The 13,816-nt window shown below is 41.4% G+C and overlaps 1 protein-coding gene across 4 annotated transcripts in view; it reads left to right on the top strand.

The window, feature by feature from the left end:
- TTC17 (tetratricopeptide repeat domain 17) overlaps positions 1-13,816 on the top strand; it is a 164,500-nt gene continuing 150,684 nt past the window's right edge. For all 4 annotated transcript variants that reach the window (XR_005217353.1, XM_037838737.1, XM_037838736.1 and 1 more), the window contains exon 1: positions 1-167. Coding sequence is in view for 3 of the 4 variants with exons in the window: in XM_037838737.1 (XP_037694665.1) it covers positions 9-167 (159 nt within the window). In the remaining variant the exon portion in view is untranslated. The remainder of the gene's footprint in view (positions 168-13,816) is intronic.

The following is a 13,816-nucleotide window of genomic DNA, read 5'->3' as shown; positions in this document are numbered from 1 at the left end:
GGGGCAAGATGGCGGCGGCAGTAGGGGTCCGCGGCCGGTGCGAGCTGCCGCCTTGCTCCGGCCCTGGCTGGCTTCTCAGCCTTTCCGCCTTGCTGAGTGTGGCGGTTCGAGGGTCCTTCGCGACCACGCACTGGGTCGTCACGGAGGACGGGAAGATCCAGCAGCAGGTAGCGGTTAGGACATTCCTTTCCTCCCGCGCCCATCCTCGCCCGGGGCTATTCCCCGGCGGGGCTCGGCTCCTGGCTGTTTGGCTCCCAGCGGCCCCGCCTCCAGCCTGTCTTCCCATGGTCGCGGCATCGCGACCCCGGCGCTCCCAGTACTCACCACCGGCGCCGTCTCCTCTCATTCGTCTTCTGGCCCTCGCCTTGGGCGTCTGGAACCTCTCAGATTCCCATCCTCGGGGCCGCGCGCCTGAAAGGGAGAGTGGTCCGATTGTGGGGGTGAAGGGAACAGGGACCCTGAGGATATTTCCTAATGCTCGGGCTTTAGAAAGCACAGAATCTATCCCTGCCGCTGGTACCTCTTGGGCCCACGCGTCACCAGCCCTCCCCGAGGAAGTAGAAGGCAGGTAGCAGCGCCGGGGTGGGCGCGGGTGCCCGAGGCGTTCCGGCTTAGGCACCCCTAAGGCAGTGGACCGCTTAATGCTACTCCCCGCCGTCTCCTCTCCCACTATGTGGAATTCGTTTCCGGCTGTGTTGGTTTCAGCTTGTACCGTTATCCGGGTCAACAGGGGCTCGTTAAAGACACACATAAGCTCCTTCTGAAGGAATGCTTGAGGATGCCTCTGTAGCGTTGCCTGCATCTTTTAGCTGTAACTGCCCTTGTTTCCCAGTGTACTTTACATTGTTTCTTTACCTAGTTCTTGTGACCTGCATAGAGGATATGGATTTCCTGGATTTATTACTGCCTGAGCTAATTCCTCAGAAGAGAGACTTTCTTACATAACTTTTATGAACGCTCGCATTTTGTGGATGCTGCTGATGCCTGAAGAGTACATGTATGTGTTGTGCTATAGAATCTTGGTGAATTTAAATGACTTTCAACACTTAAGAGCAATCCTGAAATGTCCAGCAAACGTTTAGAAAGTGAAGTGTGCGTCCATACAATGTAGCCCACAGATCTCACATGTTTCAAAAACCGTTGTTTTGTGAAATTATTGGTCCTTTGAGTTGTGTGTAATGAATGGCAACGGCAACATAATGCAAGCTTTACTTTTGTATAAAGTGAGGACAGGTTTAGATTAGCCGTGCGATGCATACATAATAAGTGAGTTACATATAATTTAAAAATCAATCTTGGTGTTCATGAGTGGTTTTCAGTATGTCAGAAAAGACTGCATTCCTATTGGGTGGCCTTTTTTCTACATCTTACTTATATCAGAAGAAGTTTCCTTTTCATGCCATACCAACTGAGACTTCAGATGTGTGTGTTAATATCAGAAACCCTAGAAAACACTGCAAATTCATCTTTTTAACATAAGATTGGAAATCTTACGTGAGACATGGTTGCTGTGCTCCACACTTGTTTCCTGATGGTAGTATTCCTTGAGGCCCTCATGAAGTGAGACATGGAATTAAGTCACTCCTGCTGCAATTTGGGAGACCTTCTCCTATTGGCTCTTCTGCAATATTGTTTTTGGACATAGCTATTTATATTCTTTGACATTGACTTCTCCTTCCCATTTTGGTGTCCTACCACTCAGCTGAGAAAGTAGACCGTCTGAAAAGTGAAAGCTGGTGGAAATGTATTATTTATGTGCTGAACATTGCAATGGGAAATTAGGATCTGATTTTGTTTTTTAACAAATACGTTCTTTTTGTACGTTGCATACATCTTCATTCTAATGGGAAAAGGTGAGTTACTGTTAACTTGCCATAGAGAAGGGGAGAATATGAAAAATCTGAATCTCTGTCAAGTAACCTAGTAAGTAGTGAGGCTTAAAGTTAAAAAAAGCAAGGTTTCTTTACTACATACCTTCTTTATGATTCCCTTTTTTGTGAATTTTCCAGTAGTTTGCATATAAAATTTACAGTGCTCAGGCAGCCACAAAATTTTATCCCTTAAGAAATAAAGTTGGTGCTACAGTGTAACAATAAATGGCTAGGGAGGGATGGGTTTCATTCAATCTGAGGAAATAGCACATATAAATAAAATAAGGGAGTTGGATACCATGGTTGGCTTCTGAGTTGCGCTCTGATAGCATTGTGTGCATTTCCCATGCCACCCCTTCCTGGCAAAAATATGAATGAGGTAGAATTCAGCCTGTCTTTTTAGATTGCAATTAACTATCATACTTGGACATACTTATTGAAGGATTGAAAGATCCTGTCATTACATGAACTTGGGTGTACTGCATATCTATTCGTATATCCAGAAACATAATTAATTAAAAGCTTAGCATACTGTATCTTGACTGACATAACCAATTCCTTGGTACTTCTTTTTGTGAGAGTAGACATATAATTTCAGTTTTAATATGGCCTAATATCTGGGAAAGGGCTAAGGGAAAACTGAAATAGCAATTCTTAGAAAATTAGAGTGGCAAATGTCTTTTGAAACCCTTTGGCTGATATTTGATCCTGTCGAAATTAGATAATAACAGGTCAGTTTTTCCACAGTGAAGGTGGAAAAGTACTTCTGATTTAAAAAGCTCAGCTTCTCCCAATTCAGATTCAAATAGGGACATTTTCTATCATAATAGTTAAAGGTTTAGGTATAGTAAGGAGTCTTTCCCAGAACACTCATTTGATTTTTTTCCTTTCAACCCTTAGCAGGCAATAAAGATAGGTATTCACAAGTTACAAACTGCAGACTTGTGAATATGCGTATATATATCACTATTTGGGAGCCCCTAGTTCTGTAGGTGGGTGGAAAGGGGGCCTAAGTCAGAGCAAGGGATGCATACTTTCCTCCAGGCTGCCTCCTTACAAAGCTGGGGCTGCTTCTGGTAGGAGCAGGTGCCAAGTATGTGACATGGCGTCTCAGGGAATTGAAATACCTTTCCACAGTCTCTGCCTCAGCGAGGAAGCATACCTTCTCCGGATTTTAGACTCCCTGTTTACGGAGCTGCCAGTGAAAACACCCAGCTGTGGTCTTGGGACAGCTAAGAAGAAATCCCTCCTCTTTCTTTCATATCAAACTCTGTACTTTTCTCCCAACTTTAGGCTTTGACGTACCTCTGATCTAGAGTCCCTTATAGCTGGAAACTAGAGACCCTTTCACTTTGTTTAAGCAGGGGTCCTTAACTTAGACTTGAGGAGTGGGATTTTGGATGTACCAGTGGATATGCAGCAGTGAACAAAACCTACCCACAATACAGTTAAGAACTTTTGATACACTTATCCATCAAACAGTATCAGACACCGATCTAGGCTCTGGGGTTATAGACAAAAATCCTGACCTAATGCAATTTATAATCTAATTACTAGAATCTATGTTGTAATCAGACCAATGAATCTTTTGGTTGACTACTTTGTGAAGTATCTTCAAGATAAATTTTTTTTTTGTTTCATTTTGTTTGTTTTTTGTCGTTTAGTTATTAGTGTGACATCATTTTTCTATTTTTATTCTAAATGTCTATCATTTGAATGCTAAATAAATGAGAACTAGCCCTAGAGGTCAACACTATATATCACATTATTCCTGTGAAAAACAATAAATGTTCTGTATTCTAAATAAACAGCCTACAGATAAACTCATGAAATGCTACTTGTTTGTTCTAAATTTTCTGCATCAAGAAGTTATGCTTCTAGCATAGGATACATTGCCTCTACATTTTCTCTTTCTTCATAAATGGAAGTCTATAAATTTAAGTAAATAAAGAGTATGATCTTTATCAATTCTCTCTTACAACATTATAACAATTATTTACTTGGCCATTGTTTCCTTCTCCTCCAGTCTTAGAACTGTAAAATTCTGTATTTGGAAAAAAGTTCTTAAAGAATATATGGCACAGTTCATTTAATAGAAGAGAAAGTTGTCCAAAGTCACATAACCAATTAGTGGCATTTAGTGGTAGTAATAAGTAAAAATGTTTAATCTGCAGTAGCAGGCAAATTTAAAATGCAAGTGAGCATTTGTACTGGGTAAATTTGAAGTGCTCTCTCTCATAGCACCTACAAATATGAGAAGAAAAGTAAAACCAAACTAGGCAGAATGAAGTAGATGTCTTCTTTTTCTCAGTTCACATCTGCAGAATATTTCGCAATAACTTCAGGTTTGGGGCAAGGGAGAGTCCTAAGTAATTGTGAATTACTTAAGTAATTGGGGAATTACTTAATCATTTTGCCTTCTTTCAGGCAAATATCTTAGGAGTACAGATCCTTTTATCTGCTCTCAACAAAGGAAGTTTCTGACTATTGAAACAGACACACTGAAGCCTAATGATCTTGGCAAAGAACTGATTGATAAGTAATTGCATTTTCAGCAACCATTACCTAAGGAATAGCTATCAGATTTAGTTGGGCAAACATGCTAATCTTTTATCTATTGGTCTTTAATACCTTATAAATGAAGAGGTGATTTAAATTTGGTCTGATGTTAAGTAATTTGATGTCTTAGTTTCCCATCTGCTAAAACAAATACCATATAACGGCTTGGCTTGAGCAACGGGAATTCATTGGCAAAAGGTTACAAGGCTAGGAGAAGTTCAGTATTGAGCCATCAGCAAAGTGATGCTTTCTCCTCTAAGACTGGCATTCATGGGCTGGCTGCTGGCGATACTTGGTCCTTGGCTTTTTCCTCTTATGCCAATGCGCATGTCGGCATCTTCTGCTTTCTCTTCTGAGTTCCATTGACTTCCAGTTTCTGGCTGCTCTCCATGGCTTCTCCAACTGAGTCCAATTTCCTTTGCTTATAAGAAATTCAGCCACATTGGATTAAGGCTGTGATAGTTTGAAGCTGTATGTAACCCAGAAAAAATCACGTTCTTTTTAAATCCACTCCTGTGGGCACAGACCTGTTGTAGGTGGGACCTCTTGATGAGGTTATTTCAGTTGAGATGTGACCCACCTCATTCAAGGTGGGTCTCAATCCTCTTGTTGGAGCCCTTTATAAGAGGATTAAAAAAACAGAAAAAAGCCCCAGAGAAGTTTAGAGAGAAGGACACACAGGCTGAAAGAGAGAAACACATACAGAGAAGCTGAGAGATAAGCAGAAGCTGAAGACAACAAAACCCAGGAGAGAAGGACCATCAGATGCCACCATGTGCCTTCCCATTTGACAGAGGAGTCCCAGATCAGGAAGAAGGTATCATCCTGTTGCTGCCTTGATTTGGGACATTTTTCACAGCTTCAGAACTGTAAACTTGTAAGTTAATAAATCCCCTTTGTAAAAGCCAACCCATTTCTGATATATTACATTTCATCAGCTTTAGCAATCTAAAACCAAGGCCCTCCCTTGTTTCAGTTTGGGCACACCTTAACTAATAGCATCTTCAAAGGGCCTATTTCTAAATGGGTTCACACGCCAGCATCAGGGGGTTCAGACCTGCATATGCCTTTTGTGGGGGACATGATTTAGTCCTCAACCATTGGTAGAATCAGGGAGAGAGCAGATGGCTTTATTTCAGTTGTTTTCAAGACTGAAGTCATCTTTTCATCATAGAGCACTGTTTCTATGATTGTACACCTCAGGGATTTACATAGACCTGAGAGGTCATGGTGGTTACTGCTAAACTTGCTAGGCACCTGCTAAACTTTTGCAATTTGTCCTAGACCTTGGCATTAAAGAGGTTCTCTTTCTATCTGTTTTACAGATATTGCCCACTATTTTTTTTCTTCTTATAAATTACCTGGGGAATTTGCCACTACTGTAGGGTCGTATGCTGGTTTGAAACTGTTATGGACCCCAGAATAACTGTGATCTTTTAATCCATTCTTGTTGGGTGGAACCTTTTGATTGAGTGTTTCCGTGGAGATGTGACTCACCCAACTGTGGGTGGGATCTTTGATTAAATTATTCCCATGGGGATGTGACCCTGCCCATTCTGGGTGGGTCTTAACTAGATCACTGAAGTCCTTTAAGAGAGTTCATGGAAACAAAGAGCTCAGAGAAGCTGAGAGACATTTTGAAGAGACGCTAAAATATGTAATGCAGAGTTTGCGCCCGGGAGAAGCTAAGATCCGGCACAGTCCCAGATGCTTGGAAATGCTGGGATATGCAGACAAAAGGATGTTTGGAGATGCTTAGCTAAGAGTTTGCCCCAGAGAAGCTAAAAGAGGACTCCCCGATGCTTAGAAATGTCCCCAGGAGAACCCAGCAGAGAGCTGAGAGAGCTAAGAGAAAGAAAGCCAGAGACATTTGGAGAAAACCATTTTGAAATGCAACCCGGGAGCAAAGAACCAGCAGACTCCAGCCACATGCCTTCCCAGCTGACAGAGGTATTCTGGACACCACTGGCCTTCCTTCAGTGAAGGTATTTTCTTGTTGATGCCTTAGTTTGGACACTTGCATGTTCTTGGAACTATAAATTTGTAACCTAATTAAATCCCCTTTATAAAAAAGCCAATCCATTTCTGGCATTTTACATAATGGCAGCTTTAGCAAACTGGAACAGGTAGTAACAGGGAGCTTGGAAATGTACAGTGGTAAACTGTAACTATGAATAATTTTCCCAATTATTTATTGAATAAATATTTATTGACTGCTTACTTTTCACCAGTCCACTTTGCTCTGATGGATATGCTCTTTTCCACTGACTACTGTGACATGAGATCCTCATTTTTCTGTGGGGGCAAGCAGAGCACAGCTCCTTCTTAACCTTTTTTAATGGCTCATATTCCTCAATTTATCCTCTAGATCAGTGGTTCTCAAACTTTACTTTGCACAAAAAATCTGGGGTGCTTGTTTAAAATGCAAATTCCCAGGCCACCCAGTGTGTCTGATTCAGTAGGTTGTGGTTGAGCCAAAGAGTCTACATTTTTATCAAATTCCCATGATGCAAGTGCACCACAAATCATTCTGACAAATTTCAATTTTAGATAATGGTATTCTTCCAACTTCTGTTCTAACCTTCTTGTTTTACTTTCTGCATACATTTGGGCAATCTCATCCTATCTAGAATTTCAGTTACCATTGACATACTGAGAATTACCCTTTATTTTTGCAACTCAAATTTTTTCTTTAGAATTCTAGATTCTAGACCTCATATTCATCTTTTTAATCCATGTAAATGTTCCCTAAGTACTTCAAGGTTAGTGTGATCAAAATTAAACTCATTATTTTTACCCCAAACCTGTGCCATACCCTGTTATCCCTAATTTAATGAAAGATACCACCATTCACATCCACCTAGTAGTCATCTTTAATTCCTTTCTTACCCCTTACCAAAATCTTCCAATTTTACTTTCTAATTATGTTTTACATCTGCACTTTTTTTTTTTCCATAGCCACTGTGCTTATTCTAATTCAAGCCATCTAATTACTGCCACAGCTTCCTAACTGGTCTGCCTGCCTCTAGTCTTACCCTGCTTCCAATCCATTCTCCACAGTGCAACTAGAGAAATCTTCTAAAACCTATTTTGTTTTGTATAATTTAAAAAATTCTAATTATAAAATTAATACATGACATTATAAAACTAAAAGTCTAACATTATGGAAGTATTTAAAGTAATAGGTGAAGTCCCCCCCCACTTCTACCTACTCCCACTCACTAGGGAAAACTACCTTTAACATTTCATTGCATATCCCAGGATATTGTCCAAATTATTTAGCATGTCTAATGATCTGGCCCTTCCTTCTCGCTAGCCTTATCTCTGGCCAGCCTTGTATGTCCCACTGTACCCCGGAATACACACATGCATACATATTTAGCCATACTTAACTTTTGTCAGCATCCCCAAATATATTCTCACTTGCTTCTGGGCCTTTGCACATGTTTTTTCCTCCTAATAGCCCAGTCCAGCTAAGTCATACTTGATGCCCAAATCTGAATAAGCTGTTCTTTGTATGTGCTTTCATAGCATACTGTATTTCCTTATATCATTATATCATATTGTGTATCTTTACTTATAAATGTCTTGCTAAACTACCACATGCTCCCTGAAAGAGGCTGTATCCCTCTACTTTGCAGTTCTAGCACCTCTTGCTGTCTACGTGCATAGGCTGCAATACAGATCTGCTAAGTGGATGATATAAGGAAATGTGAGAAGTGATTTCAGCCTTCTAGGAATTTGCCATCATCTGAATGAAGCCTTACAGTATTCAATAATGTGGCAGCTTTATGGAGACTAGACTGAAGGAAGTCTCAGGCTTCCAGAAGATCTTTAAAGCTCTGAGTAACCAATCGGAGAAGGAGTCCCCAGAAAAGGTGCACACCAGTGAGAAGAATCTTAATTCTAGAGATTATCCCTGCCTATCTACTTTGTTCTGTTTACCCTGTGCAAAGAAAATCATCCTCTTTGTCACTGATGCTATATCTAAAAGGTCAACCTTGTTGCTCACATGTCAAAAAGTATGGCAAAGCAACAAGACAAAATGACAAACAGGAGAAGCAGAAAAAAAGAATTGGAAAGGGCAGAGGCAAGGTAGACAAGAAATGGCAGCTGCTCTGTTGAGGAATTAGAATCAGCTGTGCGATTCCGCTGTTGCAGTTTAGAAGCAGCATAAGTGGTGGTGAATAGAAGGCACTCTGACAGTAGAGAATAAGAGGTCTTGCCAGCAGGTCAGAATAAATTAGAACAGTTTTACACTCCAAAATGTTGGGAGCAGGGTGTAAGCAGTACTTGCATCTCAGCTGTACTCCATGATGGCAAAATCAAGAACATGAAGACTTTCTCAGTGAGCTGGCACTTTTTAATAGCCAAACTCCCTCAATGCATTGTATGTACTCACTGACTCTCTTTCCTTTCTCTTTTGGATCCACTCCAGTCAGTTTCTCATCCCCACAACTCTTGTCAGGATGTCTGAACCCTTCATAATACCAAATTCAGTGCTCAGTTCACAGCCATTTTACTTAATTTTAGCAATCCAGCATTTGTCTGCATTTCTTATGAACTATTTTCTTGGCTTCTAGGACACATTCTCCTGGCTTTCATTCCTGGCCATGACTTCTCATTCTCCTTGGCTGAATTCTTTTCTTCATGAGTCTTAAATATTGGCTTGCCTCTTCTCTTCCTTGTATACATATGCTCACCAGATGATCTTATGCAGTCTTAGGGCATAAAGTACCTTGTATATTCTGAAGATTCCTAAATCATATCTGTAGTCCAAATCTCTACCTGAACTCCAGGCTCATTTATACAACTGCCTACTTTACATCTGCACTTACCTTGTCTAATAGACATCTCAAATAAGTCTCAAATACTAAACTCTTAATTTCTCACCCAGTCAAACCTGTGCTTCCCATATTCACCAAATTGCTCAGGTCCAAAATCTTGGAATCCTCCTTGCTTCTTTCTCTCACATCCCACATCTAATCTATCAATAACCTGTCAACTTTACCTCCTAAAGGTATCCTAAATCCAGCCATACCTTTTCACCTCTACTTCCACAACCCTAGTCCAGACTGTCTTCATTCTCTCCTGAACCTATGTGCTAGCCTCCTAACTGGTCTCCCTGCTTCTCTTGTTCCATGGAATCTATTCTCCCCAGAGCAACCAAAGTGATCTTTTAAAAAATATAAGTCAGGCCATATCACTCCCTTTGGAACACACACACACACACATACACACACACAGAAAGAGAGAGAGAGAGAGAGAACAACATCACAAAATCACTCTTAATAATAAAATCTAGAGTTCTTACCATGGCCTTTAAGGCCCTGCCAGATCCATGACCTGCCCCCTGGCTACCTCTCTAGCTTCATATACCACTTTCCTTCTTGTGCACTGTGCTTCAGCCATACTGACTTTCTGGGTGTTCTTCAAAACACCAAGCTCATTCCTGCCTCTGGACCTTTGAACTTGCTCCTCCCTCTGTCTGAAACACTTGTGCAGGTACCATCATGGCTCACCATCCTCTTCTTTCAGGTCTCTGTTCATATAGCACCTCTTCGCCTCTGACCACTGTATCTAAAGCAGCATCTTTCTTTACTCTTATATTCTTACCCTGCTTTATTTTTCTTCATAGCACTTATTATTACTGGCACCATAGTACAATATGTACTTGTTTCTTTATTACTTGTCTCTCCACAAGAACATAAGCTCTGTAAAGGCTGCAACTTTGCTTTGTTCAGTGAAGTAACCTCAGTCCCTGAAACAGTGTCTAACATATTCAGCAAATATTGAATGAGAGAGTATTTGTGTATCTGTGTGCAAACAAACAATTATTTATTCTTTTAATAGCGCATACATATCATGTCAGCATACCAAAGGGCCACTCTTCTTTTAGTAGTCTGGAGCTGGGACAATGCATTTACTTTAAAGGTGGCAAGCCAAATCATTCAACCCTGTGTTCCATACTGTCTATAGCTGTACTTAGAGTTGTAAACAAAGCATGTATGTTAATTTATGAGGAGAGAGAACTCAAAAGTTATGTTCCATGGCTAGGCTTTAGGAGGTATCCGAACTCTCCATGGATATAAGGATTTGATTATTGCTATTCATACTCAATAAATTGATTATATCAGCCTCCAAGGATGTTTGTTAACCAAACTCACAAGAGACTGGTAAAACAGAATTTATTCATTTGTACTAAGAAGTATTAAATGCCAAATAGATCTGAACACTTGTCTGATCAGTGCACTCTTGCTTATAGGGAAGTCTATGTTGAAAGCCAGTTTGTTTTCAAAAGGCTCTTTGTGAGCATAATATTGAAGCTAAGAGCAGTTAGCTAGTTTCTGATAGTTTTTCCCATTATAAGAATATACTTCTGGGGGAGGCGGGGCAAGATGGCAGACTGGTGAGCAGTATGTTTTAGTTACTCCTCCAGGAAAGTAGGTAGAAAGCCAGGAACTGCGTGGACTGGACACCACAGAGCAATCTGTCTTTGGGCATACTTCATACAACACTCATGAAAATGTCGAACTGCTGAGATCAGCGAAATCTGTAAGTTTTTGCGGCCAGGGGACCCGCGCCCCTCCCTGCCAGGCTCAGTCCCGTGGGAGGAGGGGCTGTCAGCTCCGGGAAGGAGAAGGGAGAACTGCAGTGGCTGCTCTTATCGGAAACTCATTCTACTGATCCATACTCCAACCATAGATAGACTGAGACCAGACACCAGAGAATCTGAGAGCAGCCAGCCCAGCAGACAGGAAACAGGCATAGAAAAAAAAAAACAACACGAAAAACTCCAAAATAAAAGCGGAGGATTTTTGGAGTTCTGGTGAACACAGAAAGGGGAAGGGCGGAGCTCAGGCCCTAAGGCGCATATGCAAATCCCGAAGAAAACCTGATCTCTCTGCCCTGTGGACCTTTCCTTAATGGCCCTGGTTGCTTTGTCTCTTAGCATTTCAATAACCCATTAGATCTCTGAGGAGGGCCCTTTTTTTTTTTTTTTTTCAATCCTTTTTTCTTTTTCTAAAACAATTACTCTAAGAAGCCCAATACAGAAAGCTTCAAAGACTTTCAATTTGGGCACGTCAAGTCAAGAGCAGAACTAAGAGAGCTCTGAGACAAAAGGCAATAATTCAGTGGCTGAGAAAATTCACTAAACACCACAACTTCCCAAGAAAAGGGGGGTGTCCGCTCACAGCCACCATCCTGGTGGACAGGAAACACTCCTGCCCATCGCCAGCCCCATAGCCCAGAGCTGCCCCAGACAACCCAGTGTGACGGAAGTGCTTCAAATAACAGGCACACACCACAAAACTGGTCGTGGACATTAGCCTTCCCTGCAACCTCAGCTGATTGTCCCAGAGTTGGGAAGGTGGAGCAGTGTGAATTAACAAAGCCCCATTCAGCCACCATTTGAGCAGACTGGGAGCCTCCCTACACAGCCCAGCAGCCCAGAACTCCCCTGGGGGGACGGCACTCACCTATGACATAGCACAGTCATCCCTCAACAGAGAACCCGGGGTGCACAGCCTGGAAGAGGGGCCCACTTGCAAGTCTCAGGAGCCATACGCCAATACCAAGGACTTGTGGGTCAGTGGCAGAGACAAACTGTGGCAGGACTGAACTGAAGGATTAGACTATTGCAGCAGCTTTAAAACTCTAGGATCACCAGGGAGATTTGATTGTTAGGGCCACCCCCCCTCCCCGACTGCCCAGAAACACGCCCCACATACAGGGCAGGCAACACCAACTACACACGCAAGCTTGGTACACCAATTGGGCCCCACAAGACTCACTCCCCCACTCACCAAAAAGGCTAAGCAGGGGAGAACTGGCTTGTGGAGAACAGGTGGCTCGTGGACGCCACCTGCTGGTTAGTTAGAGAAAGTGTACTCCACGAAGCTGTAGATCTGATAAATTAGAGATAAGGACTTCAATAGGTCTACAAACCCTAAAAGAACCCTATGAAGTTCAGTAAATGCCACGAGGCCAAAAACAACAGAAAATTATAAAGCATATGAAAAAACCAGACGATATGGATAACCCAAGCCCAAGCACCAAAAGACCAGAAGAGACACAGCACCTAGAGCAGCTACTCAAAGAACTAAGGATGAACAATGAGACCATAGTACGGGATATAAAGGAAATCAAGAAGACTCTAGAAGAGCATAAAGAAGACATTGCAAGACTAAATAAAAAAATGGATGATCTTATGGAAATTAAAGAAACTGTTGACCAAATTAAAAAGATTCTGGACACTCATAGTACAAGACTAGAGGAAGTTGAACAACGAATCAGTGACCTGGAAGATGACAGAATGGAAAATGAAAGCATAAAAGAAAGAATGGGGAAAAAATTTGAAAAAATCGAAATGGATCTCAGGGATATGATAGATAATATAAAACGTCTGAATATAAGACTCATTGGTGTCCCAGAAGGGGAAGAAAAGGGTAAAGGTCTAGGAAGAGTATTCAAAGAAATTGTTGGGGAAAACTTCCCAAATCTTCTAAACAACATAAATACACAAATCATAAATGCTCAGCGAACTCCAAATAGAATAAATCCAAATAAACCCACTCCGAGACATATACTGATCACACTGTCAAACACAGAAGAGAAGGAGCAGGTTCTGAAAGCAGCAAGAGAAAAGCAATTCACCACATACAAAGGAAACAGCATAAGACTAAGTAGTGACTACTCAGCAGCCACCATGGAGGCGAGAAGGCAGTGGCACGATATATTTAAAATTCTGAGTGAGAAAAATTTCCAGCCAAGAATACTTTATCCAGCAAAGCTCTCCTTCAAATTTGAGGGAGAGCTTAAATTTTTCACAGACAAACAAATGCTGAGAGAATTTGCTAACAAGAGACCTGCCCTACTGGAGATACTAAAGGGAGCCCTACAGACAGAGAAACAAAGACAGGACAGAGAGACTTGGAGAAAGGTTCAGTACTAAAGAGATTCGGTATGGGTACAATAAAGGATATTAATAGAGCGAGGGGAAAAATATGGCAAACATAAACCAAAGGATAAGATGGCTGATTCAAGAAATGCCTTCACGGTTATAACGTTGAATGTAAATGGATTAAACTCCCCAATTAAAAGATATAGATTCGCAGAATGGATCAAAAAAAATGAACCATCAATATGTTGCATACAAGAGACTCATCTTACACATAGGGACACAAAGAAACTGAAAGTGAAAGGATGGAAAAAAATATTTCATGCAAGCTACAGCCAAAAGAAAGCAGGTGTAGCAATATTAATCTCAGATAAAATAGACTTCAAATGCAGGGATGTTTTGAGAGACAAAGAAGGCCACTACATACTAATAAAAGGGGCAATTCAGCAAGAAGAAATAACAATCGTAAATGTCTATGCACCCA

This window comes from Choloepus didactylus, chromosome 6 (genome assembly GCF_015220235.1).
Source record: "Choloepus didactylus isolate mChoDid1 chromosome 6, mChoDid1.pri, whole genome shotgun sequence".
Classification (NCBI taxonomy): domain Eukaryota; kingdom Metazoa; phylum Chordata; class Mammalia; order Pilosa; family Megalonychidae; genus Choloepus; species Choloepus didactylus.
The sequence above is the reverse complement of the archived record's forward strand: the minus strand, read 5'-3'. Positions and strand labels throughout refer to the sequence as shown.